General features: G+C 36.9%; 1 protein-coding gene across 1 annotated transcript; it reads right to left on the reverse strand.

Moving 5' to 3' along the window:
• Positions 1-392: 392 nt before the first annotated feature.
• Positions 393-26,256, reverse strand: LOC149840650 (chloroplast envelope quinone oxidoreductase homolog). The gene is made up of 4 exons (XM_090003238.1): positions 26,039-26,256; positions 1,878-2,019; positions 1,526-1,617; positions 393-1,274 (listed from the first exon to the last, which is right to left on the reverse strand). The coding sequence occupies exons 1-4, from the start codon at positions 26,105-26,107 to the stop codon at positions 582-584; spliced, it is 996 nt and encodes a 331-aa protein (XP_089859364.1). The 5' UTR covers positions 26,108-26,256; the 3' UTR covers positions 393-581.
• Positions 26,257-27,441: the final 1,185 nt, after the last annotated feature.

The raw sequence follows: 27,441 nt of genomic DNA on the forward strand, positions 1-27,441 counted from the left end.
CTAATCAGATTTGGGGCATGTCTGGTTGAGTCTCATGAGATTTGTACTCTCATGCAAATGGGAGAATGAATCTCATTGGCTTTGGATAAACAAACATCTGAAAATAAAATGGGTTGTGAGAAGTGCACTCTCATTTGCCTTTACCAATGAGAGTTGCTTTCTCTTTTAAATGAGAATAAGAATCAGACTCCAAATTAAATTCGATTTGGAATCACATGTGGAGATTCACATGAGAAAGATAATAACAAATCTAGATATCACTAGCTCGTAGCTAATCAGAGAGAGCTTTTATAAGCATTTGAATTTGTTCCACCCAAAAAATTTGGACATGGCCATTCATGTTTAAGATATGGCTCTTCTTGGACATTCCAGTTCAAAAGTTCAAGCAGATACGATAAAAGGAAGGACAGCAGTGCTTAACTAAAGATATAGATGTTACGATGATTCACAAGTCAATGTATATATACATATATTTTGAGGGATCCACGAACCTCACCATGCTTACGATGATTCACTAAAGATTTGTACTATCCATGAACCTCAGCATGCTTATGATCTCCTGCAACCAAGGTCACACTTAACTACTCAGAGGTCACAATGATCTTCCCAGTAGCATGTCCATCCATGATCCTTGCCCAGGCGTCTTCAGCCTTTGCCAGAGGAAATGTCGAATCAACTAGAGTCTTAAGCTTTCCTTCCTTCACCAACTTCACCAAGAATTCTAGGTTCTCGCCCTTCGGCGACAGCAAAAGAGGCACCAGGGACTTCTTCGAAAAGGTGAGCTTCTTCATCACACAGGTCATCAGAGCTGCTGCACCAGGAGTGATGTCGATCACCTTACCGTTTTCACTAAGATTGGGCTCAAATGTTGACCATGGTATGCCGGTCGCGCAGTGGATAACAGCATCATACTTCTTGCCTGAAGGGCTCTTCAGTGATGCCCCTTCAGGTGTCTTGTAGTCTAGCACTTCATCGGCTCCCAAGCGCTTGACCAGATCGATGTTGCGAGCTCCACAGGTTGCAGTGACATGCGTGTTGCCAAGCTTTGCTAACTGGACTGCGTAATGGCCGACACCACCAGAGGCTGCAGTGATCAGAAGGTTAGCAGATGGGCCGCTCTGATCGAGCTTGATTCCAGCAGCCTGGGTAATTGCCTGCAAAGCTGTAAGGCCAGCTATACATAGAGATGCACCTTCAGCTGCTGAAACCTCTGGGGGTCTCTTAACAGTCAATTTACGCATTGCCAAAACATATTCGGCCAGCCCACCTCCTCGCTGTGTCTCAGTTTCAATAGCATATAAACACAAGAGTGAACACCATCAGACACAAGTGTCAATAGAAATTATGAAACAATTTATCTTGTCTGGCAGTTTAAGCTGTTCTTTTTTCTTTTTATTCTAGTAGTTTTAACAGTTAGTAAGAATGATTCCAATACTTATACATGGTGTATGAAGAATAAGCAGTTTCATATCTTGTTCAGATGAGAATGAGAAGCAAAGTCAACAGGACAGTGCTGTAAACTTACAAAGGTATTGAGGATGCTAACCACTTTGTCACCTACTTCAAAGTTCTGAACTCCAGGACCAACCTCAATCACCTCTCCAGCAACATCTGAAACTGTTTTTCCCCCTCCCACAACAAGATACCACCAAAATTATCAATCGATAACTTGGAATTAGGTGGGACAAAAATTAATGAAATAAGATACATTATAGGAAGTGGTCATATTAGGTGGGACAAAAATTAATGAAATAAGATGCATTATAGGAAGTGGTCATACTCCTTGGTACAAGACACTGTCCAAATCAAATAGACATACTCCCTGGTATAAGACCCTGACCAAATCAAATAGTCATACTCCTTAGCACTATTATTACCTGGCACAAATGGAAATTTGGTTGGAAGAAATGGCCTCATCATGCCAATCTGAATTTTCCAATCAACTGGGTTCAAGCTTGATGCTTCCAACTTTAATAGAATTTCATCCTTCTTTGGAGTAGGAATTGGAATCTCAACATGCTGCAACATGAAAACATGCAACCTAATATTACATAACCAATGGCATATAACAAAGAAAAAAGTTAAAACAATAATACTTTTCAACAAACAGAAGACTCCCATAATGACAAGGACTTTCGATAACAGCAGGAAATTTTGTACCAAGACATGCTAGGAAGGGAATAAACACTGTGAATGAGGTATAGGGGAAAATGATTATTAGCATTGCACTGCCTCAGGTCAACAACAATCAAGTTTTACATTAAAACAATTAGTTCAAAGCTCTTTTCTTACTAAACAAACCATGGCAAACACATCTACAAGGTCAGATCGACTAATGCCTGAAACGATGACTTTCCACCGGAGAGTATGGGAGCCTTGAAGGTACCAATGATAAGCTCATCTGGAAACTCTTCCAATTTGATAAACTTCAAATATCATCCAAATCTGAGCTTATGGCACTGATGTGTTGGGAAAAGTTTCAAAATATTCTTTATTTTGATGATGGGAAAGTTCACATTCTTTATAAAGTTTTGGTGCTTTGATTGCTTCCCACCAAAAGTGCTTTGAAAAGTGTTTAGTCTCATATCTAAGAGGGAGAAATATTTCTGGTGGTTTAAATAGTCTTTGCTCTTCATCCTATACTTTGGAAACCCTTGTGTCTTAGGGTGGCTTATGGACGTTGCTGCGCTTTGCGCAGGAATGGACGCACCGCTCGCGCACACATGCGTGTGTGTGCGAAAGGGTGCTTAAAGCATAATGTGACGCTTTGATGGCACACTTTGCACTTTGCACGCTCGCAGCGGCGCGAGACGCCGAGGTCCGTTTTGACAACACCTTGACCTTTAACCAAGTTGTCTTTGACTTTTCGTTTCTCGATTGGTTTGGACGTTTGAAAGACTTTAAAAGGCATTTATATTGTGTTTATGAGGCATTGTAACTATTAGACAGTTTTGGAGGTCCTTGACCATTGATCAAAGGTGAGTGACCGTTTTGGGTCATTTTCATCCAATTTTCAAACCGTTGGATTTATGACCTTTAATATCATTTATCACAAAAACGTGTTGGCCTTCCTAAAGTCTATAAATCTCTTCATTTTCGTCTTTTGGTTCATCAAATTTTCTAATTATCAATCTTTCTCTCTTTCTATTCTTTTACTTTCGTTTGGTTTGCAAAATTCACATGTGGGAGAGGTCACCTGATCTTGTGAAGCAGTGACACTCGTGAGGTTCAAGCCTAGTTGTATCATGAAAAACCAGTTACGTACAAACCTTTTTCGCATCTTCGAAAATCCCCAAAGTGAGGCGATTGAAGTTCTAAAAATAGCGATCATAAGAACGTGCCTCTAGGCTTGGAATCTCGATTTTCTTAAAACTTGTCTTTGGTCACTATTTATTCCAATAATTTTAAAACTTCAATATGGCATCTGGTTCAACATCCAATTCCATCAATCTGCTAAGCCGTGTCTTGAGAAGCTTGATCGATTTGATGGGTCAAACTTCAAGCAGTAGTAATCAAAGGCCTCTTTCCTGTTATCTGAGTTGCACATTGACTATGTCATCAAAAAGCCATTTACCATTGTTGCTGCTGGAGAAATCGAGACAAAAGAACAAAATAAAGAGCGAGAGAAGTGACACATAAAGAATTACCAATGCAAAGGGCATATCCTGAACACTTTAGCCGATTTTTTGTTTGACCTATATTCTTCTTTAAAGTCAGCTAAAGAATTTTGACATGATCCGGAGATCAAGTACAATGCAAAAGACGCTGAAAATAAAAGGTTCCTTGTAGACCAATATGTTTCTATTGTTGATGATAAGATACTTGCTTAAATTCACAAGATGCAAATATTGACTTATAAGATCAAGGGAGAAGATATGTATCTTGATTATGACTTCCAAGTTGCAGTCATCATTGAGAAACTACCTGATTCCCGAAAAGAATATAGGAATCACCTAAAACATAAAAATGAGAAAATCACTTTAGATGATCTTTTTAAGGACATCCGAATTGAGAAGAACACTCGTTTTCATGAAAAAGAGAATTCGAGTCCTAAATAGGGTTATCCTAAAGTGAATGTTATTAGTAACAAATGTGGCAAAATTATGAAAACCTAGAGAAATAAAAAAAATTTGTGGAAGGGAAAAAGCAAACTGATAAAAAGAAAATTAGTTGATATGTTTGTAGCAAGTTAAGCCATTTTACTAGAGAATGCAGATAACGGAAGAATACTGGTCCTAAGCCAAACGAGTCAGAAGAGAGGCATGTTGTAATATCTGAAACCTTCATTATAGCTACAAATAGGAACTGATACCTATATACTAGAAGCACTGTTCATATGACAAACGATAGAACCTTGTTCAAGTCGTATGAAGTAATGGGGGGAGGATATAATCTCTTTATGAGAAACTCTTCTTCAACTAAAGTCTCCAAGAAAGTCCTAACACTTGAAAATATCCACTATGCTCCAAAAATTCATAAAAACTTAATCTTTGCAAACCTACTGTCATGAAATGGTTTCAAAATTGTTATTGAGACTGAGATTGTAATTGTGATCAAAGGAAAAATCTTTGTAGGCAAAGGATTTGCCACTTGTGGTATGTTCAAGATGAGCATAAATGAATCTGTAACTTCTGTTTACATGGTTGACTCCTATTTTCTTTGGCATTCACGATTATGATATATTAATTCTTACAACATTCATAATATGAATAATTTTGGTTTGCTTCGTTGCCATGTCAAATAAAATATAATTATAAGTGTGAGACATGCATTCAAACTAAACTAACTAGACTCTTATTTATTAGTGTAGAAAAAATATTATAAATCGCTTGAATTAGTGCATTCAAATTGTGTATCATGGATAATGTTCTAAGTCGTGGTAACAATAGATATTTCATTACTTTTATATATGATTATTCTAAATTCTATTATGCTTATTTGATGAAACATAAATCTGAAACATTTTTCAAATTTCTTTTTTATCTTGCTGAAATACAAAATAGATTTAAAACCAAGATTATACACTTTAGAACAAATAGAGGAGGTGAATACTTAAGTGGAGAATTTGATAAATTTTGTAGAGATAATAGGATTATTCATCAAACCTCTGCCCCTAAAACTCCTGAACAAAATGATATAGCAAAAAGAAAAAACAGAACACTTATAGAAATAATGAATGTTATACTTCTTAATACTGGCCTACATCCCAATTTGTGGAGAGATGTTGTACTTACTACTTATATTCTAAGTTGTATTCCTTACTCTAAATATGATAAATCACCTTATGAATTGTGTTTTGGTAAGAAGCCTAATCTTAGTTATTTTCGTGTTTGGGGTTGTTTATATTGAGACTGGTGTTATTCAGATTCGGGTCTGGGACCCAGATTCATACTTATACATATTTTCCATGGGTTGTCTATTGTATTTGGGTCTAACGTTATATTCCAGACCCGACCCACATTGTATTCTTAATATATTAGGGCACGATGATGAGTCGTGAAAAACAATCACCAATTGACACCCCTTTTTCATCGTCTCATCTTCTTCCTCTGCACACACATAGCCTGGTGTGATTTCTCACATGGTATTAGAGCATAACCTCATCTGATATTTATCCAAGGGCGTGAAGTTGATCCCGGAAGGCGTGTCTGCAGAGATCGACCTTCGGCCTCCAGGTTACGATGATTCTGGCTTTTCTTCTTGTTCATGTTCTGAAAATAAACACAAAAATCGGGGTAGAGAGAGGGAGAGAGAGAGAGAGAGGGCAACTTAGAGAAAAGAAAACTCGTTGAAATGGATTAAGGCTAATCTCTATATTAAATAGAGATAGTCCAAGGAACAAAATTACACCCAGGTCCCTCATTAAATATTAAGATTCAAATAACCTCTAGTTTAGAAAAACTTATTTACTAAAAGCCTCTTAGTCTCAACACTCCCCCTCAAGCTGGAGCATAGATATCAATCATGCTCAGCTTGTCACAACATTTTAAGAAATTTGGTCTCGCCAGGGCTTTGGTAAAAACATCAGCTACTTGATCTTCGGAAGATACATGATCGGTGCAGATATACCCAGCCTGAACCAAGTCGTGAACATAGTGACAGTCAACTTCAATATGTTTAGTCCTTTCATGAAACACTAGGTTGTTGACAATATATATAGCAGCCCTATTGTCACACATCATCAACATAGGTAGGGATACTTTCTCCTGAAGCTCGATCAAGACTGATTTTACCCACATAATCTCAGCTGCAGTCTGGGCCATTGCTCGGTATTCAGATTCAGCACTCGACCTGGCTACAACGATTTGTTTCTTACTCCTCCAGGTAACAAGATTTTCTCCCATAAACACACAAAATCCAGATGTTGACTTCCTATCTTCAACAGATCCTGCATAATCTGCGTCAATGTAAGCAACAACGTCCAAAGATGGATTTCGTTTAAACAAGAGACCTTTACCAGGGGATGCCTTTAAGTACCAAAGAACCATCATAGTTGCATCCCAGTGAACTTTTGTAGGTTTGTCCATGAACTGACTGATTTTACTCACAGCTAATGAAATGTCAGGTCTAGTAACAGTCACATATAGCAACTTACCCACCAAGGATCTAAAGCTGGCACTATCCACATAGTCAGACTTCTCATCGAACATGTGAGTTTTGGGATCCATTGGAATATTAACTGGCTTAGCTCCTAGCATTCCAGTCTCTTTTAATAAGTCCAACACATACTTTCTTTGAGACAACACTAAGCCCTCTCTGTTTCTTGCAACCTCGATACCCAAAAAATATCAAAGGTGACCAAGATCTTTAGTAACAAAGTGCTTCTGAAGATGATCTTTTGTTGCAAAAATATCTTGGGCACTGCTCCCTGTTAATATGATGTCATCGACATATACCACCATAACAATAATTCCAGCACTGGTTTTCTTGATAAACAAGGAGTGATCTGAAGCTGACCTGACAAATCCAAAGCTCGACATTACCTCAAATAATTTGTAAAACCATGCCCGCGGACTCTGCTTCAGGCCATAAATAGCCTTCTTCAACTTGCATACCTTCTGACACTCCCCCTGAACCTCTGGGGGGTGTTGCATGTAGACAGTTTCATGTACAAAAAATAAAGATGGAAAAATACAATATATTCCAAATGGAATATGCACAAGATAGGAAATTACAAGAATACCCTTTTCGGGTAAGAAAATAAAAAAAGGATATAAATATATATATTTATATATATAGAGATACATATACATATAATATATATATATCTCTATGTATATAAGTATATATATTTATACTTACAACAAAGATTTTGGAGATACATTTTAACACCCCCCCTCAAACTTACGGTGCGATAACCGCAAGCTATGTCACAGGGATTCGGCTAGGAGGGTACCGCACCCGCGTCGACGCGACTCGACGCGGGTGCGGGTGCCGCACCGGGTGCGGGTGCCGCACCGGGTGCGGGTGCCGCACCGAATGCGGTCAACCCGATCCTGCGTGCGTTGACCGCACCAAGGATCATTAAGGTCCATTTTTAAAAAAAAAAAAAATTGCCCAAATGGGCTTACGATTTTTTAAAAAAAAAAAATTATGCAGCTGATAGGATCATTAAGGTCCATCAGCTGTCTGTCAGCAACTGTGCTGACAGCAGCTGACAGCTGAAAAAAAAAAAAAACCCCACCTATTCCCCTGACCCCCTTTATTTATATATATATTACATTTTTGCCCCTGCCGCACCCCCGCACCCGGGTTTTTTGGAAGTGCCGAATCCCCGCACCCGCACCCGCACCCGCACCCGCGCCCGCACCCATGTGACATAGACTGCAAGTTTGTCAAGAAGGAAATGAAATCTGAGCGAACATAGTGCTTTTGTGAAGAAGTCTGCAAGTTGATACTCAGATGTCACGTATGGTAGATCAATGATCTTCAAGTATTCTTCTTTGACATAATGGCAGTCCATCTCTATATGCTTTGTTCGCTCGTGAAAGGTGTGATTTTTGGCAATATAAATTACACTTTTATTGTCACAACACAGCTTTGTTGGTTCTCTGATAAACACTCCCATATATTCTAAAAGGCGTCGAATCCATACAATTTCCATGGTGGTAGATGCCATGGCTCTATATTCGGCTTCAGTGGATGACAGCGAGACCTTCTGTTGTTTTTTACATCGCCATGAGATCAAGGATTCACCTAAGAAAACACAAAAAACAGTGGTGGAGTGACGGTTACTAGGGTCACCTCCCCAATCTGAGTCAGTATAAGCAAGTAATTTTAATTCAGAAGTAAAAGATAGAAATACTCCCTTATTTATTGTCCCCTTCAAATATCTGATGATGTGAAGGACAACACTCATATGAACGGTTGTGGGAGCGTGCTGAAACTGACTGACGATGTGTATAGCATGTGACAAATCGGGTCGAGTAATGCTAAGGTACATTAAAGAACCTACCAACTGCCTGTAAGGAGTAGGATCGGTTAGAGGAACACCGTCGTCAATCTTCATTTTTGATCCCACGACTTCAGGAGTTTCGCATACTTTGTCATCAGAAATTCCTGATCTGTCAATAATCTCACAAGCAAGTTTAGACTGAGATAGGAAGTAACCACGTTGCGAATAGGCAACCTCAATTCCAAGAAAATATGTCAGAAAACCCAAGTCTGACATCTCAAATTTTGAAGTCAAAACGGAGTTAATACCCTTGACTCCTTGAACATCATCACCTGTAATCAACATGTCATCTGTTGAGACTAAGAGGCTTTTATGTTGAGACTAAGAGGCTTTTAGTCTCAACATCATCTACATAGAGTAATAGTATCACAATCCCTGCATTTGATTTTCTAGTAAATAAAGCAGTGTCAGTATAACATGAGGAAAATCCATTTTCCTGCATTACACTGGTAAACCTGTCATACCAGGCTTTGGGGGCCTGTTTCAAACCATAGAGGGTCTTTCGAAGACGAAGAACTTTGTCTTTAGGAATCTTCATGCCTGGTGGGGCATCCATATACACTTCTTCGTTAAGATCACCATTTAAAAATGCATTTTTCACATCCATTTGAAAAATGTTTCAATTTTTAATTGATGCAATAGTAATAAGACATCTAACTGTAACCATTCGAGCTATAGGAGCAAAAGTTTCTTCATAATCAATTTCATACTCTTGCCCATACCCTTTTGCCATTAAGCGAGCTTTATACCTTTCCAGAGATCCGTCGCTCTTGGTTTTAACCTTAAAAACCCATCGACAACCTATAGTTTTCTTTCCTAAGGGTAGAGTTTGGAAATTCCTAAGTTTCAGCCTTTTTAAGGGCATTAAGTTCATTTTGCATAGCTTCTTGTCATTCTAGACATTTTTTAGCTTCTTCAAAATTCTTTGGTTCAAAATAGGAGTGAATGGCACTAAGACAAGCCCTATATCAGGGGGAGAAAGAATCAAAAGAAACAAAACGAGTTGGAGGTCTCCTATTCCTTTCAGATCTTCGGTGATCGAGAGTAGGAACAAGCTCACTATATTGGTCAATAGCACTTCTAAAGGTGTCTTGGTTTCTGCGAGAGTAGGTTATTGGATCACTTGAAAATCTACTTTCTTGTTCATTGAGTGAGTTATGTTCACCAACGTCACCATCATTTTCCTCATCATGGTTTGATGATACATCATCATCACTAGCTATATCATCATTACTAGATAATAAGTCAAATAGGAAAGAATAATCAAAATTTTCTTGTTGAGAAACATTTTTTTCAAAGCCACTTTCATTTTCTAAAAAAGTTACATTTCTAAAGACATATAACTTATCATCTCGAAGATCATAACAACGAAACCCTTTTTGAGTTTCGGAATATCCAAGAAAAGTGCAAGGGATAGCCTTGGGAGAGAGTTTGTCATTCTTATCCGTAAGTATAAAACACTTACACCCAAAAACTCGTAATCCACTATAATCAGGTTCAAGTTTATATAAAATCTCAAAAGGGGATATTTTTCCTAATATCCTAGATGGTAAGCGATTTATTAGATAAACAGAAGCAAGAGTTGCTTCTGCCCAAAAGTTTTTAGGAACGTTTTGGAAAATAAGAAGGATCCTAGTGGTCTCAATGATGTGCCTATGTTTTCTTTCGGCCAACTCATTCTGTTGAGGAGTCTTAGGACAAGACCTTTGGTGGACAATTCCATGATCCTCAAGATATACTTTAAACTGATTGGAGAGATATTCCCCTCCAAAATCACTCCTAAATATCTTTATATTACTGTTGAATTGATTCTTGATCATTGAATGGAAGGTTTTAAAACACGAAAAAACTTCATGTTTGAACTTAAGAAAATATATCCACGAATATCTGGAAAAATCATCCACAAAAATGACATAATAAGAAAAGCTTTCTTTTGAAGCAACAGGTGCGGGTCCCCAAACATCCGAATGAACAATTTCGAAAGTTTTAGAAGAGAACATAGTTCTTTGCTCAAAAGGTAAACTTTGCATCTTTCCGAGAATACAATCATTACAAGAAAATGAACTTTTACATAGGTCTTTTGCAAAATGTAAATAAGACAACTTGGTGATATTAGGATGACCAAGTCTTTTGTGCCACACATTTATATCTTTGTTTTGGGCCACATTACAAAAAGATTTTGAAACTTGAAGAGATTCCATATAGTATAAGTCTCCTTTTCTAAAGCCTTCCCCAATCAATTTCCCGGACCGGCGATCCTGTATTAAACATTTATCACAAGAGAATTTAATATCGCAACCATGGTCCGAGAGTTGAGAAACAGAGAGAAGGTTTAAGTTTAGTTTAGGTATAAATCTAATTTTTGGAATAAAAAAATCTTGAGTTTCAAAATTACCTATTCCTTTAATTTCAAGAGAGGTTCCATCCGCAGTGGAAACAAAAGAGGGAGAAACATTTTTTGAGTAATCGAAAAGTGAAAACATGTTTGGGGACATATGAAAAGATGCACCGGAGTCCAAAAGCCAAGAGACTTTACCTGGAATGGATGAAGTAGACACGGCGACACCGGAGGTAGCTCCCTTGAGGAGAGGTTGAAGGGCTTCCACTATTTGATTTATAGAGAGTGACCCACTTGATGATGCCTCCTTCTTTTGTGGTACACCGGTGGTAGCCATTGCAAGAAGCTTTTTCCATTTGGGACATATGGGTTTGATATGTCTGGGTTCTTTACAAAAATGACAAATAATTTTGCTATAGTCCCTTTTTCCTCTTTGCCCACCATTTTCACCTTGATTTTGTGGTTTAAAATGAGGGGGACGATAGGTTTTCACATTGTTCCCGGGTCTTGATACGGCATTGACCTCATTGCTTTCTTCATGATTACAAGGAACCACAAGAACACTTGATCCTTGTTTACATAAACTCATACGAGTCTCCTCACCACTTAATTTGGTGAGTACATCTTCAAGAGAGGGAGGAGTAAATGAGGATAGAAGAGAAGACCTTATTTGCTCAAATTAAGGCCTTAGCCCATTCAAAAAATTGAAGAACCGATCTTCTTCAAGTTGCTTGTGACGGAGTTCAATTGCCTCTCCACTCCATTTTGGTTCAAACATGGCAAGCTCATCCCAAATGGAGGAAAGATCGGCAAAATATTCCCTAATAGTCATTTCACCTTGAGTAAGAGAGAGAACATTCTTTTGAAGATAATACTTATGAGATAGATCCCTCAAAGTATACATTTTCTCAAGATAATGCCAAGCTTCCGATGCCTTTTTGAACTTAATAATGTTGGCATTAATCTTAGTTTCAACGGATGAAAAGAACCAAGAAAAGAATCTTGAAATTCTTCATTTCTCATTCATCGTGCTTCTTAGAATACTCTTCAAGAGCTTTAACCCTTTCTTCTCCTTCAAGAATCTTGATTTCACTTCCGTTTACCATAGTTATTTTGGGTTCCGGTTCTGAAATTGTGCCTTGCACATAACCCCATAGCCCCTTCCCTTTTATGTGAGCCTCCATGTTTCCGGCCCAAATATGATAGTTGGACCCATTTAATTTGAAGCCAAGAGTAAAATGAGACTCTTTTTCGCCCATTATGAAGTAAAGAGAAAGGGAGAAATGGCGTACCAACACAATATTTCAAATGCTAGCTTGTTAAAATATGTATATATATATACATATACTTATATATATATACATTCGTATATATATAAGTATATATATACATATATGTACAATTTCCCTTTTCTTGAAATACCCGATAGGGGTATTTTTGTAAAACCACAATGTAACCTTTTCTTTTTTACATTTTTCTTTTTTTTCTTTTTTCTTTTTTCTTTTTTATTTTCTCCTTTTTGTACGACCACAAGGGCCCCACACATGTAGTCGTTGGGGCCCCAACGGTCAGATTTATGACCGTTGGGGCTCCCAACGACTACATGGGAGCCCCTTGTGGTCCCTTCCTTAAGACTCCCTCCTCTATAAATAGAGGAGGTATTCTCCTCTTGTAAGCGTAACTTCCTTAAGACCACACAAGAAGTTACCATTGTTTAACTTTTCAGACACGAGTTGACTGAGGAAACTTGAAGAAAGGACCGACTGAGTAGGAAGTGAATCCATGTTTCACAGTATTAAGAGTGTGTCCAACACAATCTGTCTACAGTTTCTGTAACCCTTTTTTTTTTTTGCAGAAACTAATTCAGATCAATGGTTGATTTAAAACAGAAACTGAATATCTGTCAGATTTCTGATTTTCAGAAAGGAATGAATCCTGAATACGAAAACCACAAAAATATGTGAATATGAATTCACACTCGGTATTGACGAAATGCTTTCAAGCTATAGGAAATGAAATGGTAGAAATAAGGGTATCGTCAGATCGACTTGGTCAGATCTGATCAGGGATATAGCTGGATCAAGTATTTAGCTGGATCAAATAAGACCCGATTGTGTGATTAGATCACGCTGACAGATTGAAGAATAACAGATGGGGTTCAACGAAGGGTTTGAGATCGAAAACCTGGGTTGAGTTAACCCAGTCCTCTTTGAGTTAACTCAGATTAGTTAGAGAAGAGAGTTTGATCAGATCTGATCAACGTCAGATCTGATCGAGATCAAGAGACAGAAAAAAAATCGAGATTGGGAAAACTGGGTTAACTCAGATTAGTTAGAGAAGAGACTTTGATCAGATCTGATTAACGTCAGATCTGATTGAGATCAAGAGACAGAGAAATCGAGATTGGGGAAACAAACGAGATTGGGGAAGAAAAAAAATTTCTTGACTTAGAAGAGAAAAAAATCGAGAAGAGACAAATCTTTTGGACGTACCTTTGAGATCGATTTCAGTTCCAGCTGTAGCGTGGCTCTGATACCATGAAAGATTTCCAATGTTCTCGTCCTTCCCTGCGTGAAAGCTGAGAAACAAGAGAGAGATAGAGAGGGAGAGAGAAACTGCAGAGAAAACCGATGCCCACTATGTTTTCGTAGGGTCGGCTGCTGTATTAACCTCTTTATAATAACATACTATTATAGTGATTAGGGTACAAAAGTACCCTTATTACAAAAGAATAAATTACATCGTGCCATTAATGAGAAGGTAATGATCACGGGTCTGGATCTCCAGATCCGTGACCCGTAACAAGGGGAATACACTTCTTTTCAGTAGCACCATGCATAACTTGAGGGAGGGTATTGAGACTGGTGTTATTCGAATTCGGGTTTGGGATTCGTATACGGGTCTGGGACCCCGATTCATACTTATACATATTTTTCATGGGTTGTCTATTGTATTTGGGTCTGACGTTATATTCAAGACCCGACCCACATTGTATTCTTAATATATTAGGGCACAATGGTGAGTAGTGAAAAACAATCACCAATTGACGCCCATTTTTCATCGTCTTATCTTCTTCCTCTGCACACACATAGCCTGGTGTGATTTCTCACAGTTTAATATATGTTAAAATTCTTGAAAATAAAATAAAGAAGGTCGGACCTAAAGCATTCAAATGTGCATTTGTTGGATATACTATGTGCATTTGTTGGATATACTGAACATAGTAAAGCATATAGCTTTTTTGGATATTGCTAATGATGTTATAATTGAATCTAGATATGCATTTTTCATAGAACATAAAAATGTATTTGATTCTCTTCTTGATGATAGTCGTACTGTAGTTGATGAACATCATGTTAATGACATGATTGAATATTCTAATGATTGTGATGTTGAACCTGAAACTAAAGTTAGGTACAAAAAACACATTAGAAAACCAACTAATTTGATTTTGAGTTTTATACATTTCTGATTAAGGATAATCTTGTGTCTTTTCAAGAGGCTATGTTTTCTCAAGATGTTGATTTTTGCAAAGAAGCTATAAATGATGAAATTGATTCAATTATGTCTAATAGTATTTGAAAATTAGTGAATTTGCCAATTGGTTGCAAAACTATTGCTTGCAAATGGTTTTTCAAAAAGAAATTAAAAGTCGATGGTACAATTGATAAATTTAAAGCTTATTTTGTTGCAAAAAGAATTTAAACAAAAAGGTGTTAATTATTTTGATACTTTTGCTCATGTACGCAGGATAGCTACTATTAGAATTCTGATTGTCATAACTGTCATATATAAACTTGAAATCCATCGAATGGATGTGAAAACAACCTTTTTTTAATGAAGAATTAGATGAAGAGATATATATGAAGCAGACTGAAGGCTTTGTAGTGCTAGGGCAAGAAAACAAAGTTTACAAGCTTGAGAAATCCTTATACAAATTAAAGCAAGCTCCTAAGCAATAACATAAAATTTTTTATAGTTCTTTGGAAAATCATGGTTTCAAAATACATAATGTTGATAAGTGTGCCTACAGTAAAGTAAATTGTAATTTTGTCATTATATTTTGTTTATACATTGATGACATGCTTATTTTGGGTTCTAATATTGAATGTATGAACCAAACAAAGATATTTTCATCTTCCATGTTTTACATGAAAGATTTGAGTGTTGCAGATGTTATTTTATGAAACAAAATTGTGAGAAATAATAATGGCATTGCATTATATCAATCACATTACATTGAGAAAATCCTTACAAAATATGGATATATTGATTGTTCACCTGCATGCACTCCATATGATTTAAACGTGAAATTAACTCTTAAATAATGGTGTAAGTGTCTAACAACTAAAATATATTAGTGTTGTAGGTAGTTTTATATATGCAATAAACTACACAAGGCCTGATATAGCTTATGCAATGAGCAAGGTGTATAAATATACTAATAATCCTGGACATCAACATTGAAATGTTGTGAACGAGATTCTTAGATATCTTAAGCATACTTTAGACTATGGGATTCACTATACCGAGTTCCCTGCTATTATTAAATATTTGAAGGGTATAGTGATGCAAGTTGGAATACTGAATTTAAAGATTCAATGAGTGACTAGGTTTTTACTATTGGTGGAAGAGCAGTTGTATGAAGGTCTAAGAAACATACATGTATAACTCATTATATAATAAAATATGAGTTTTGATTTGGCATCTACTTGTAGAGAAGCTAATTGACTTAAGAATATGCTAAGTAGATATTCCACTAGGTGAAAAGCTCATACATGTTATTTCAATATTTTGTGATAACCAATCAGCTATATGTAAAACATGTAATCTTAAATATAATAAGAAGTCTAGACATATTAGTGTAAGACACAATTTTATCAAACATGATTGGTGACAATATTATATCTTTGAAATATTTAAAGTTATGTCAAAATTTAGTAGACCTATTAACAAAAGGCTTCTCGAGAGATATCATTATTAAAACATCGAGGGAATAGAAATTAAGCCAATCAAGTCATCGTCCAAGGATACCCAACCTAGAGCGCGGGAGATCCCACATGCCTAGGTTAAATGAAAAACAAATTGATGAATGATAGATATTGAGCACATTTATGTAAACTCATTCTTGATGTATGCTCCTGAGCTGTAACAAATATGAGGGTTGAGCTAACAACTCTCAATGAGTTTGTTGGCCTTAAGGCTAGGGTGTGTGTTACAGAATACCTAGACAAACTCACCTATGTGAGTATATAAGTGTGAATCGCTTTTTATGAGAATTGACAATTCTCTAGAGCACTCATGAATCTAGGCAAGCATAAGGCTCTAAATGTGCCAACTTGAAATCTACACAATTGAACTTTTGAAAACCTATGTGTAATTCAAAATTCAGTTAACAATATAAGGAGCTAATTTCAAGGTAAGTCCACTTAGCACCTTAGTTAATTTAAGTTTTCTTTCACTAAGTGAGGGTTCAAGTCTGGAAGACACTCTCACTAATACAAAATTTTTCTATGCAAACCAAACATATTTTGAAACTAGTGGAGGATTGTTGGGAAAAGTTTTAAAATATTCTTTATTTTGATGATGGAAAAAGTTTCAAAATATTCTTTATAAAGTTTTGGTGTTTTGATTGCTTCTCACCAAAAGTGCTTTGAAAAGTGTTTAGTCCTATATCTAAGAGGGAGAGATATTTCTGATGGTTTAAATAGTCTTCTTCTATACTTTGAAAACCCTTGTATCTTAGGGTGGCTTGTGGACGTTGTTGCGCTTCACGTGCGTGTGTGCGCAAGTGCACTTGAGGCGCGATGTGATGCTTTGATGATGCACTTTGCACTTCGCATGCTCGCAGTGGCGCGAGGCGCCGAGGTTCGTTTTGACCGCACCTTGACCTTTGACCAAACTGACTTTGACTTTGCATTTCATGTTTGGTTTGGTCATTTGTAAGACTTTAAAAGGCATTTATATGGTGTTTATAGGGTGTTGTGACTTTTGGATGGTTTTGGAGGTCTTTGACCGTTGGTCAAAGGCGTGTGACCATTCAACGTCATTTTTGTCAAATTTTCAAACCATTGGATTTATGGTCTTTAATATCATTTATCACAAAAACGTGTTGGACTTCCTAAAATCTACAAATCTCTTCCTATCAAGTATTAATACTGCTGTTGACCACTAGAATTCTATTTAAGAAGCTTTGGGTTCACCTGAAGGCCGAAGTTGGTCCAAATGCATGTTTCAGTCATACCATATAGGACAACCAATCATCTCATGTGTGTGAATAGTATTGATCCCTTACCAAAATCCATCCTTCTGTTAGATTGAACTCAAAATTGAAACTCCATCCAGTTATATTTTCCTTTTTAAGGAGATATATGTATATCAAATCCATCATGAATTCTGGCAATGAAAAAATTTTATGAACCAAATTGGCAACAGTATACCAAAGCAATTCTTTTATATATGTGAAGTTTTATAAAATGATTTCCACACCATCACATTCTCATAAATTTGTTAAGAAAAACAAAATAGACAAAGACTGTAACAATCATGAAAATCAGTACATGCTCAAGCATCAAGATTTAACTAGATAATCAAATGAAGAACACATTGAATTTTTTGTTTCATTATTTAGGAACAACCTTTCAAGGTAATCACATTTTGAAGTTTACAAAAATCGGAACATGCCCAAGGTTAAAGATTTATCTAAATAATCAAATGGAGAATGCATTGGTTTCTCTGTTTTATTAGACGAACTTGCTATGAAAACAACTGTTCAATTCAATCTCTAAAATTAGCTTCATCAATGAATGAAATATAACTTCTTGTGAAAGTAGGTTAATTTATCATGCTGAATTAAAACAGAGAAAACAACAGAGGAAATAGGATAGTCTCATTTCTCACTGAAAAGGTGTAGTTTATAGCAGGGTTACCGGAAGCGCCTAGCTAAAAAAGGAAGCGCGAAACGTCGCGCTTCCGAAGCGTGGGGGGAAGCGTCCCCCTTTTTTGGGAAGCGTGCTTCCCTTTAATGGGGGACACGTTTCTCTTTAATGGGGGACGCACTTTCCTTTAATGGGAAGCGCGCTTCCCATCACGCTTCCCCCTCGCTTCCCCTGTTTTTTCCAATTTTTTTGTATTTATTATTTTTTATTTTTTTCGCTTCCGAGACGCTTCCTAGGTCGCTTCCGAGACGCTTCCCGAATCGCTCCTAAGTGGTCCCACGCTTCCCCGCTTCCTAAAATTTTGAAAGTGCCTCGCTTCCCGCTCCCGCTTCCTCAACTGGCAACCATGGTTTATAGTACAAAGAAGCAATATACTCCATGTTTTGAATAATTTGCATTTGAATGTCATTAGCCAGGATTAAGCACATTTTAAGTAATTAGTCACATGAATCAGCTCAGACTGGACATTATGGCAACATAGAGAAAAATGGAATTGTAGGGAAGGAAGCCACTTCAAAGCATCAAACTATATCCAGTCAAAGAAGTCCATAAGATTCCTTTTCTCCTCAACACTCAAGCCTCACTTCTTTGATATTGTTTTAATATGTTTGCTTTGCGATATTGTAAAGCATTCCAAGCAAAAAAAACAGTGTTTACATTTCTTCACCTAGTTTCAAAAGTCCTTGAATGTACTATTACACTTTAGAAGCTGGGCAAAAAGAAGACTAGACCAAAACTGTATTATCATCAACATCGTTTATAGCCTGGGATAGCAACAGTCAATATTTTTGTTCTATAAGTTTCTTCAAAACAGCAAAAAATAAATTCTGGAATTCAAAATTTGGAGGTAAAAACAGATCTTACCATTCAATGAAACAGAATACATCAGCTTGAATTCATCTTCTATACAATCTATGGTAACTTTCATTAAGATCAAACTATCAATTTCCGATGAACTAATGAAAATTTGATCCATAAGCTTCACGAGCATGGGCACTAGAAATATATAACAAAAATAGTTTCTGTGTGAATGATAGAATAGACATTTACAACAATGATAGTTCTACTCAACATTTTTTAGCCAAGTAATTGGTGCCAGCTTCAAAGTCTTATTCCCATAATCTGCTATTCCATCTAAGAACATGGGGAATCATTGTTCCATCTTGGAACTCTTATTAGGTATTCTGAGATAATGGTATTCAGCTACACGCACAAGACTCTTATAGTTGCTTCCATAAGCACAAATGAACTTCTGCTGTGAGCTGACAGACCTCATCGGTCTCTATGCAGAGTCAAGGATGAAGTCTTCTTTGATCAGGCATGTATCAAGGCAAAGTGAGATTCTTATTCTTGGTGATCAAACTAGACACCAAATTTCAAAAGAATCCTAAACTCAGACACACTAAACTGGATCTGTAACCAAAGGAGCTTGTTCACAAATCACTGTCCTTGCCTCATTTGAAGCATGTGGGCCAGTATATCCAGGCCTTTGTAGTTCAATTCTACACCTGATTCCAAAATCCAGATTCTACTCAAATAATTATCTCGCAAATATCTCATACGTATGATGCACTTGATTATGTTCTACTTAAATAATTATCTTGCAAGGATCTCATAGACATGATCCACTTGATTCTTATATTTCACAGGTTTGGAAAAGCCTGAACTTTGTTCATATCAAAATTTGTTCTGTTTTTCATTTTTTCAACATCTGATCAACAAAATATCATAAGATCAAATACTTGGAATAAACTTAGTGAAAAACCCAAAGGTTTCAGTACTATGTGTTAAAATACATGTAATTCATATATATATATATATATATATATATATATATATATATATATATATATATATATATATATGTCTAAAATACCCGATAGGGGTATTTTAGTCATTTCACAAGTACCCGATAGGGGTACTTGTTTTTCTTCTTTTATTTTCCTTTTTGTTTTTTGTTTTTTGTTTTTTGTATTTTATATTTTTTTATTTTATGTTTTTTTGCTCACACAAAGGGGCCCCACCATGGAGTCGATGGGGCCCCCAACGGTCACATTTGTGACCGTTGGGGGCTCCCAACGACTACATGGGGAGCCCCTAGGTGGCTCTCCTTTTAAGGCCTTTTGGCCATCCCCCCACTCCTTCTTTTGTGTATAAATAGGGGTGAACCCCTCTTGTATTTTTCACTTAAGAGAGCTCTCTCTCTTTTCAATAAGAGACATTTATATTTTTATGTTGTGTTGTCTCTTGTGGGTTTGGGTGTTAGCCCTTTTGTTTGTTCATTAGTGGATGTTGTAAGTCCTTAATGCACTCTTTGCTTTTCCGCATATTTCATTACATGGTATCAGAGCCTTGTTTATGCTCTTCTTCTTAATATAGCTAGTCGTGTAGCTATATTTTTTTTTCTTGTTGTATCTCTCTCCATTTACCCTCTTGTGAGTGATTGAAATGGAAGGAGAACAAAAGATTGATCTCTCCTTCAAGCTCAATGGCTCCAACTACATGATGTGAGCCGCCGCCATGGAGAACAACCTCAAAGGTAAAAACTTTGGGAATACGTTATGGGCACCATTCCGGAACCACAACTCCAACTAACTAAGATGGATGGTGATCAAGAAAAAGCTCTTGAAGGAATTGCCCGCATGAAGGCCATTGAAGATCACCAATCTAAAGTGGAAGATTGGGAAAGCAAGCATGCCAAGATTCTTGCTTGGTTCATGAACAATGTGGAGCTCAAAATTTGCGCCAACATTGCCAAGTTTCGGATGGCGAATGAAGCATGGTTCTTTATGAAAGATATGTTTACTCAAAAAGACCTTGCTCGTCAATTCTTTCTTCAAGAAAAAATCCAGACTATCAAGCAAGGAGAAATGAGTGTAAGGGATTACTTTAGCACTCTTGGTCCCCTATGGGATGAACTATCTTTACTAGAACCAAAATGGGTTTCTAGTGTGGATGTGGAATTAAGGAGAGAACAAATGGAAAAAAAGCACTTTTTCCAATTTTTACATGGGCTTAGGCCCGAATATGAACAAGTTAGATCTTCCCTCCTACATAGATCTAAGCCTCTTCCCTTGGAAGATGCCATAGCCGAAATATGCCAAGAAGAAACTCGTCTTGGCATGATTAAAGGAGGAGATGATGTCTTGGCCGTATCTAAACCCGACAACCATATGAAAGCTTACAAACCTCCACATTTTGGAAGGCAAAATAATTATAATGGCAACTATAGAAAAGCCATTTGCCATCATTGTCAAGAGTCGGGTCATATAAGACCTAATTGCCCTAAGTTGAATGAAGCACCTAAAAATAAGGTTGCTTCCGTTGAAGAAAATTCTCAAAAGAAAGAGGAAACCACAAAAGGGAAGGAATTTTTTTCTCTTGCTCAACTATCGGAAGCACTACAAACTCTACTCAAGATACCATCAACCTCGGGTGCCGCCATAGCTTCTTCCTCTCCTCCAGGTATGTCTTCTTGGATCCTTGACTCTGGAGCTTCCTTTCATATGACCCCACTTGAAAATGAGCTTTCCGATTTATGTAATAATTATAAAAACTCCTATGTTTCAACTGCCGATGGTAAATCTTTAAAAGTAAAAAGTTTTGGAACTTTAAACTTTTCAAAAGATTTCTTTGTGCCAAACGTGAGAGTTGTACCTCAACTTAATTTAAATCTTTTCTCTGTTGCTCAAATATGTGATCATGGATGTGAAATCTCCTTCTCAACTAAGGATTGCTCTATACAAGATCTCCAGTCCGGGAAGCAGATTGGGCAAGGCCATAGGAGGGGAGATCTCTATTACATGAGCAACTTGAAACTCCCCACTAACTCTTTTTGTAACCATGTCCAAGATAAAAATATTGAAATTTGGCATCAAAGACTTGGACATCCAAGTTTCTCAAAAATGTACTCCTTTCCATTTGGAAAGAAACTTTGTAATGAGAAACATTTTGTTTACAAGAATTGTATTTTTGGCAAAATGAAATCTACTCCTTTTCCAAACCGAACTTTTGTGTCCAAAAGACCTTTTGAGTTAGTCCATTCGGATGTTTGGGGTCCTTCCCCGGTCATGTCTAAAGGAGGGTACTCCTATTACGTTACTTTCATTGATGACTACACTAGGTATGTATGGATCTATTTTCTCAATTTAAAATCTGAAGTCTTTGACTTCTTCAAAAAATTTCACATGATAGTTAAAAATCAATTTTCAAGTAATATCTCTACTCTTAGATCCGATTCGGGTGGAGAATATTTATCAAATGAATTTCAAAACTATTTAGAAGTAAATAGAATTTGTCATCAAAGATCGTGTCCTAGGACTCCCCAACAAAACGGCTTGGCCGAAAGAAAACATAGACACATCATGGAAACCACTAGGACACTCCTTATTTCCAAAGAAATTTCAAAGCGTTTTTGGGCCGAAGCGGCCTTAACCTCAACTTACTTAATAAATAGAATGATATCTTCATCTTTACAAAATACATCTCCATATGAAAAACTATTTGAAAGAATACCCGATTTCAATAGATTAAGATTTTTTGGATGTAAATGTTTTGTCCTTACACATAAACGGGACAAATTATCTCCTAAAGCTATTGAATGTGTTTTCTTGGGATATGGAGAAAATCAAAAGGGTTTTAGATGTTTTGACTTGAAAAATAACAAACTCTATGTATCCAAAGATGTAACCTTTTTGGAAAATAAAAATGGTTTTGTGAAAACTAAAGATATTGACGAAAGTGAATATGCTTTTTTATTTGATTTTCTATCTCAAGAAGATGAGACTCCTCAAAAAGAGGAAATCTCTAATGAGTCTTTGAATGACCTAGAGGATATTCCTCTTGACAATGTTATAAATGAAAGTGATAGACCAATCCAAACCTATGTTAGGCGTGGTCAACAAACTCAAATGAGCGGCTTAGAAAAATACTCTCAAGGATTCAACATAGAAGAAACCTCATTAAGGAGATCCAGTCGGATTTCCAATCCTCCTAATAGGTTTGTTTCCTATGAGTCTCTAACTCCAAGATATAGAGCGTGTCTAATTGCATTGCACTCATTTCATGAACCTTCACACTATAATGAGGCCAAAAACATTCCCCAATGGGTTGAAGCCATGAACTTAGAGCTTAGTGCCCTTGAAAAGGCAAAAACTTGGGAAATAACTTCGTTACCCACTGGAAAGAAATCAATTGGATGTAGATGGGTCTTCAAAATTAAAACTAAGAGTGATGGTTCATTAGAACGTTATAAAGCACGATTAGTAGCTAAAGGATATGCTCAAGAATATGGCATAGATTATGAAGAAACCTTCGCACCTGTTGTTAGAATGACTAGTGTTAGGACTCTTATCACCGTAGCATCTGTTAAAAAATGACCTATCTATCAACTAGATGTTAAGAATGCTTTCTTAAATGGTGAATTAACTAAAGAAGTTTATATGGATCCTCCACCAGGAGTGTGTATTGGTAAAGATAAAATTCTCAAACTTAAGAAGGCATTATATGGTTTAAAACAAGCCCCAAAGGCTTGGCATGATAGATTTAGTAATGTAATTATAAGTTTGAATTTTCGTTCATGTTATACTGACACTGCTTTGTTTGTGAAAAGTGCAGGGTCTTCAGTAGTTATTTTACTACTTTATGTTGATGATATGATCATCACAGGAAGTGATGAGCAAGGCATTAATGATATTAAGAAAGTTTTGAAAGAAAATTTTGACATGTCTGACCTTGGTTTCTTAAGATATTTTTTAGGGATTGAAGTGGCGTACTCTCCTCGAGGGTACATTCTCTCTCAGATGAAACTTGCTGCCGACATCTGTTCCAAATCTGGTATCTCCGATGATAAGAAGACAGAAACCCCAGAAGTCATCAATGCAAAATTAAGGTTGGAAGATGGAACACCTCTCGAGGATCCTACTCCCTACCGGCAACTTGTTGGGTCTCTAACCTACTTATCCATCACTCGGCCAGACATAGCTCATGCCGTCCACTCTGTCAGTCAGTTTCAACATGCACCTACAACCGTGCACATGAGTGCAGTCTTAAGGATCGTCAAATAAATCAAAAACACCATAACTAAGGGAGTTTTTCTTTCCTCTGCCTCGTCACTTGATTTAATTGCTTATACTGATGCAGATTGGGGAGGAAATCCCAATGACCGAGTCTCAACTACGGGATTTTGTGTTTTCTTAGGTGACTCTATTATTTCTTGGAGATGCAAGAAGCAACACAAAGTATCATTGTCTTCAACGGAAGCGGAATATCGTGCTATGGCTTCTACAACCATGGAACTTGTGTGGCTAAGAAGTCTCCTCAGTGATATGGGCATTGTCATCTCTACTCCTTCGAAGATGTGTTGTGACAACAAAAGCGCAATCTATATTGCAAGCAATCACACCTTCCATGAGCGTACTAAGCATATTGAGATGAACTGCCATTACGTACGTGATGAATACCTAAGAGGAACCATAGCACTACCTTACGTCACATCTGAGTACCAGTTGACAGACTTCTTCACTAAGGCCCTTGTTGCTCCTCGTTTTTTGTTTCTCCTTAACAAGCTTTCGGTTATATCCCCGTAAAGCTTGAGGGAGGGTGTTAAAATACATGTAATTCATATATATATATATATATATATTTATATATATATATGTCTAAAATACCCGATAGGGGTATTTTAGTCATTTCACAAGTACCCGATAGGGGTGCTTGTTTTTCTTCTTTTATTTTCCTTTTTGTTTTTTGTATTTTATATTTTTTTATTTTATATTTTTTTGCTCACACAAAGGGGCCCCACCATGGAGTTGATGGGGCCCCCAACGGTCACATTTGTGACCGTTGGAGGCTCCCAACGACTACATGGGGAGCCCCTAGGTGGCTCTCCTTTTAAGGCCTTTTGGCCATCCCCCCTCTCCTTCTTTTGTGTATAAATAGGGGAGAACCCCTCTTGTATTTTTCACTTAAGAGAGCTCTCTCTCTTTTCAATAAGAGACATTTATATTTTTATGTTGTGTTGTCTCTTGTGGGTTTGAGTGTTAGCCCTTTTGTTTGTTCATTAGTGGATGTTGTAAGTGCTTAATGCACTCTTTGCTTTTCCACATATTTCATTACACTATGCAAGCTAAAAAAAGACCATACGAACACCACTTTTCTCCAGACTTCTCATTTCCTCACTAAATAATACTCATTTGCAAATGAAAAAGAACACCACAATGCACAAGTGATCTGATCAATAGACACTCGAATAATGAACAAATACTCATGTTCTACGAACACTGATAAAATTTGCTACAGAAATCAAATTTCACTCATCTTATTCAACAAACTTCACTGGAGAATTCAGCAGAGTATCAAACTGATATCCACCCAGACAAATGCACTTCAGTTCTTAAAATAGTCTCTGCTCATCATTTAACCAGCTTTAGTTACAAATGTATATCCGTAATGAACTTTAAAATCACCCATTCAATCTGATTACTGGACCCTTTAACGGGATAAACTACACTAAACAACTGACAGTTTTTAATAAAAATTGCAGTACCCAAGGAAAAGGAAAAAGGTCAAAGCCATTTTTAAGATTATCCTTTAATATCCTTGCAGCATACAGAATACAATAGTGAAGTCAAGGAAACTCAAATAACATCCAGGTCTAGAATCTTTGACCAGTGTCCAGGAACTTAGGCTATCCTGCATAAACTTCTTCTCTAGAAGGAATTCTAGAATGGGGTTCAACAAAAGTTATAGAATTGAACTCCTTATAACTTTAAGGAGGCGTATTGGATGCATCCACTTACCCAGAAAAATGTTTTCTGGATCAGTTAAGAACCTGCGCTATGCAGTCTACCCAATTTACCCAGCTTGTCCCAAATCTGACGCATCAGCTTATCTAGCAAAATTGGATAAGTTGGCACTTCATATTTCACCCTGTGAAGCAACTTCCCAACTTATTCCACCCTTTTCAGGATATATTAAAACAACCAAGGTATTCAACCACCATAATTTATCCAGAAAATCCACTTCCGCAGGGAGCACCACCTCATAACTACTCTTTGAAGATAAAGGGGCGGTTTTTTAACCCTGCACCTCTTGTTTAACAGTCACATAAGCACCAAAGCTTCCTAACTACATGATTATTTCACCATTTAATTAAAAAAAAAATAGAAAGAGCACAGTCTGGGAGAGGTAGAACCAGCAGGGTTCCTTTAGAAAACGCCAATTTCACGTCATTTACAAACAGTGGAGAACATGAAAAGAAAAAGGTATTGAGAGAGAGAGAGAGAGAGAGAGAGAGAGAGAGAGAACCTTCAGTGCAGAAGCACCACCGCCGTAACCATCGTATCGGACAGCATGCATGACCTTCGACAAAGCCATTGCGAACCGATAGGAGCTTTCGACCCAAAACTAGGAAGAAGCAATCACAGGACATTATATATATATATATATATATAGAGAGAGAGAGAGAGAGAGACGAAGACGAGGTGTCATCCACTCATTTGCAATTTTTCTACCATGAAAATCTTTTTTGGTAATTTGTTAAGCAAATGAGTTACCATCCATAACCTTACTTAGTTACCTACAATGATCAATATATTCATAAAGTGGTGATAAACTTTTCTCAAAAAAGAAAGCCTAGAATTATTAAGAAACATACCCTCTTTCTACCTTAATTTATTGGCATCCCTCTCTCTCTCTCTGAAAAATATCCCGTGATTCTAAAAATTATTATGACTACAATTTATTATAAATTTAATCTTTTCAACGGCATAGATTTGATATTTCATTATGCTTTGAGTAAAAAAAAAATTATTGTTCTCAGCATTACTTTAATAAGGTTTTACAAAATAAACTATATTTAAATTGACAAAACTTAAAGTGGCAACAAGCCGAGCTTGTATCAAGTTCAGGCTCAGCTGGGTAAAGGGTTGCCTTAAGCTAGAACGCTATAGGTAGCGATGCAAATTGTTCGGATCCGGAACTGCTAAAAATCGCAAAACCCCCATCCTGGATCCGGCCCATTTGCATCACTGACTATAGGACTTGTTTTATCTTAGCATACTTCTGCATTGTGCGAACGCATGTGTATGTGTGTGGGTGTGTGCACGTACAGGGTTTTTAAGTTGATAGTAACAAATTCAACACTTGATTTTTTCAACATTACAAATTTAAAACTGAACGAGTGGTTTTATGCTTTATACATTACATTAATAGTCCCTGCTAAAAAAAACAATTGAACGATAGAGAACAGGCTATGTAAGGCAGGGTGGTCGTGGGGCCTCACTTGGGGTTTTCCTTGCTTTGGCGACGGTTTTTCGTCCTAAAAAAAATTCAACAATAAAGAACTGTAGACGCATGTAATGGCTGCATTTTAAAAGACCACGACAGCTGGTAACATGTTTTCTTCAAATATCTACAAGGGTACATTGGTGTCTTAATCATGTGATCATCAAGGGCATTTCCAAATATAAGAATAGAATTAGGTGAAAATCATAATTTTTTTTTTTGGGCTAGGTCAAGGAAAAATAACTCGATCGGTAAACCAACTCAGCGTGGTAGGTAGGAGTTGTCAGTGCACGTCTCCTTGTGGTGGAACGTTGTAAGTTCAAACCCCAGTGATTCGTTGAATAGTAACTGGTAGGTGTCTATCTAACCCCAGCTTGCCTTAAAAAAAAAAATCATTCACTGGTAAAACCCTTGAGGTCCCTCTC

Source organism: Nuphar pumila, chromosome 4, assembly GCF_984573655.1.
Source record: "Nuphar pumila chromosome 4, dmNupPumi1.hap1.1, whole genome shotgun sequence".
Lineage (NCBI taxonomy): Eukaryota > Viridiplantae > Streptophyta > Magnoliopsida > Nymphaeales > Nymphaeaceae > Nuphar > Nuphar pumila.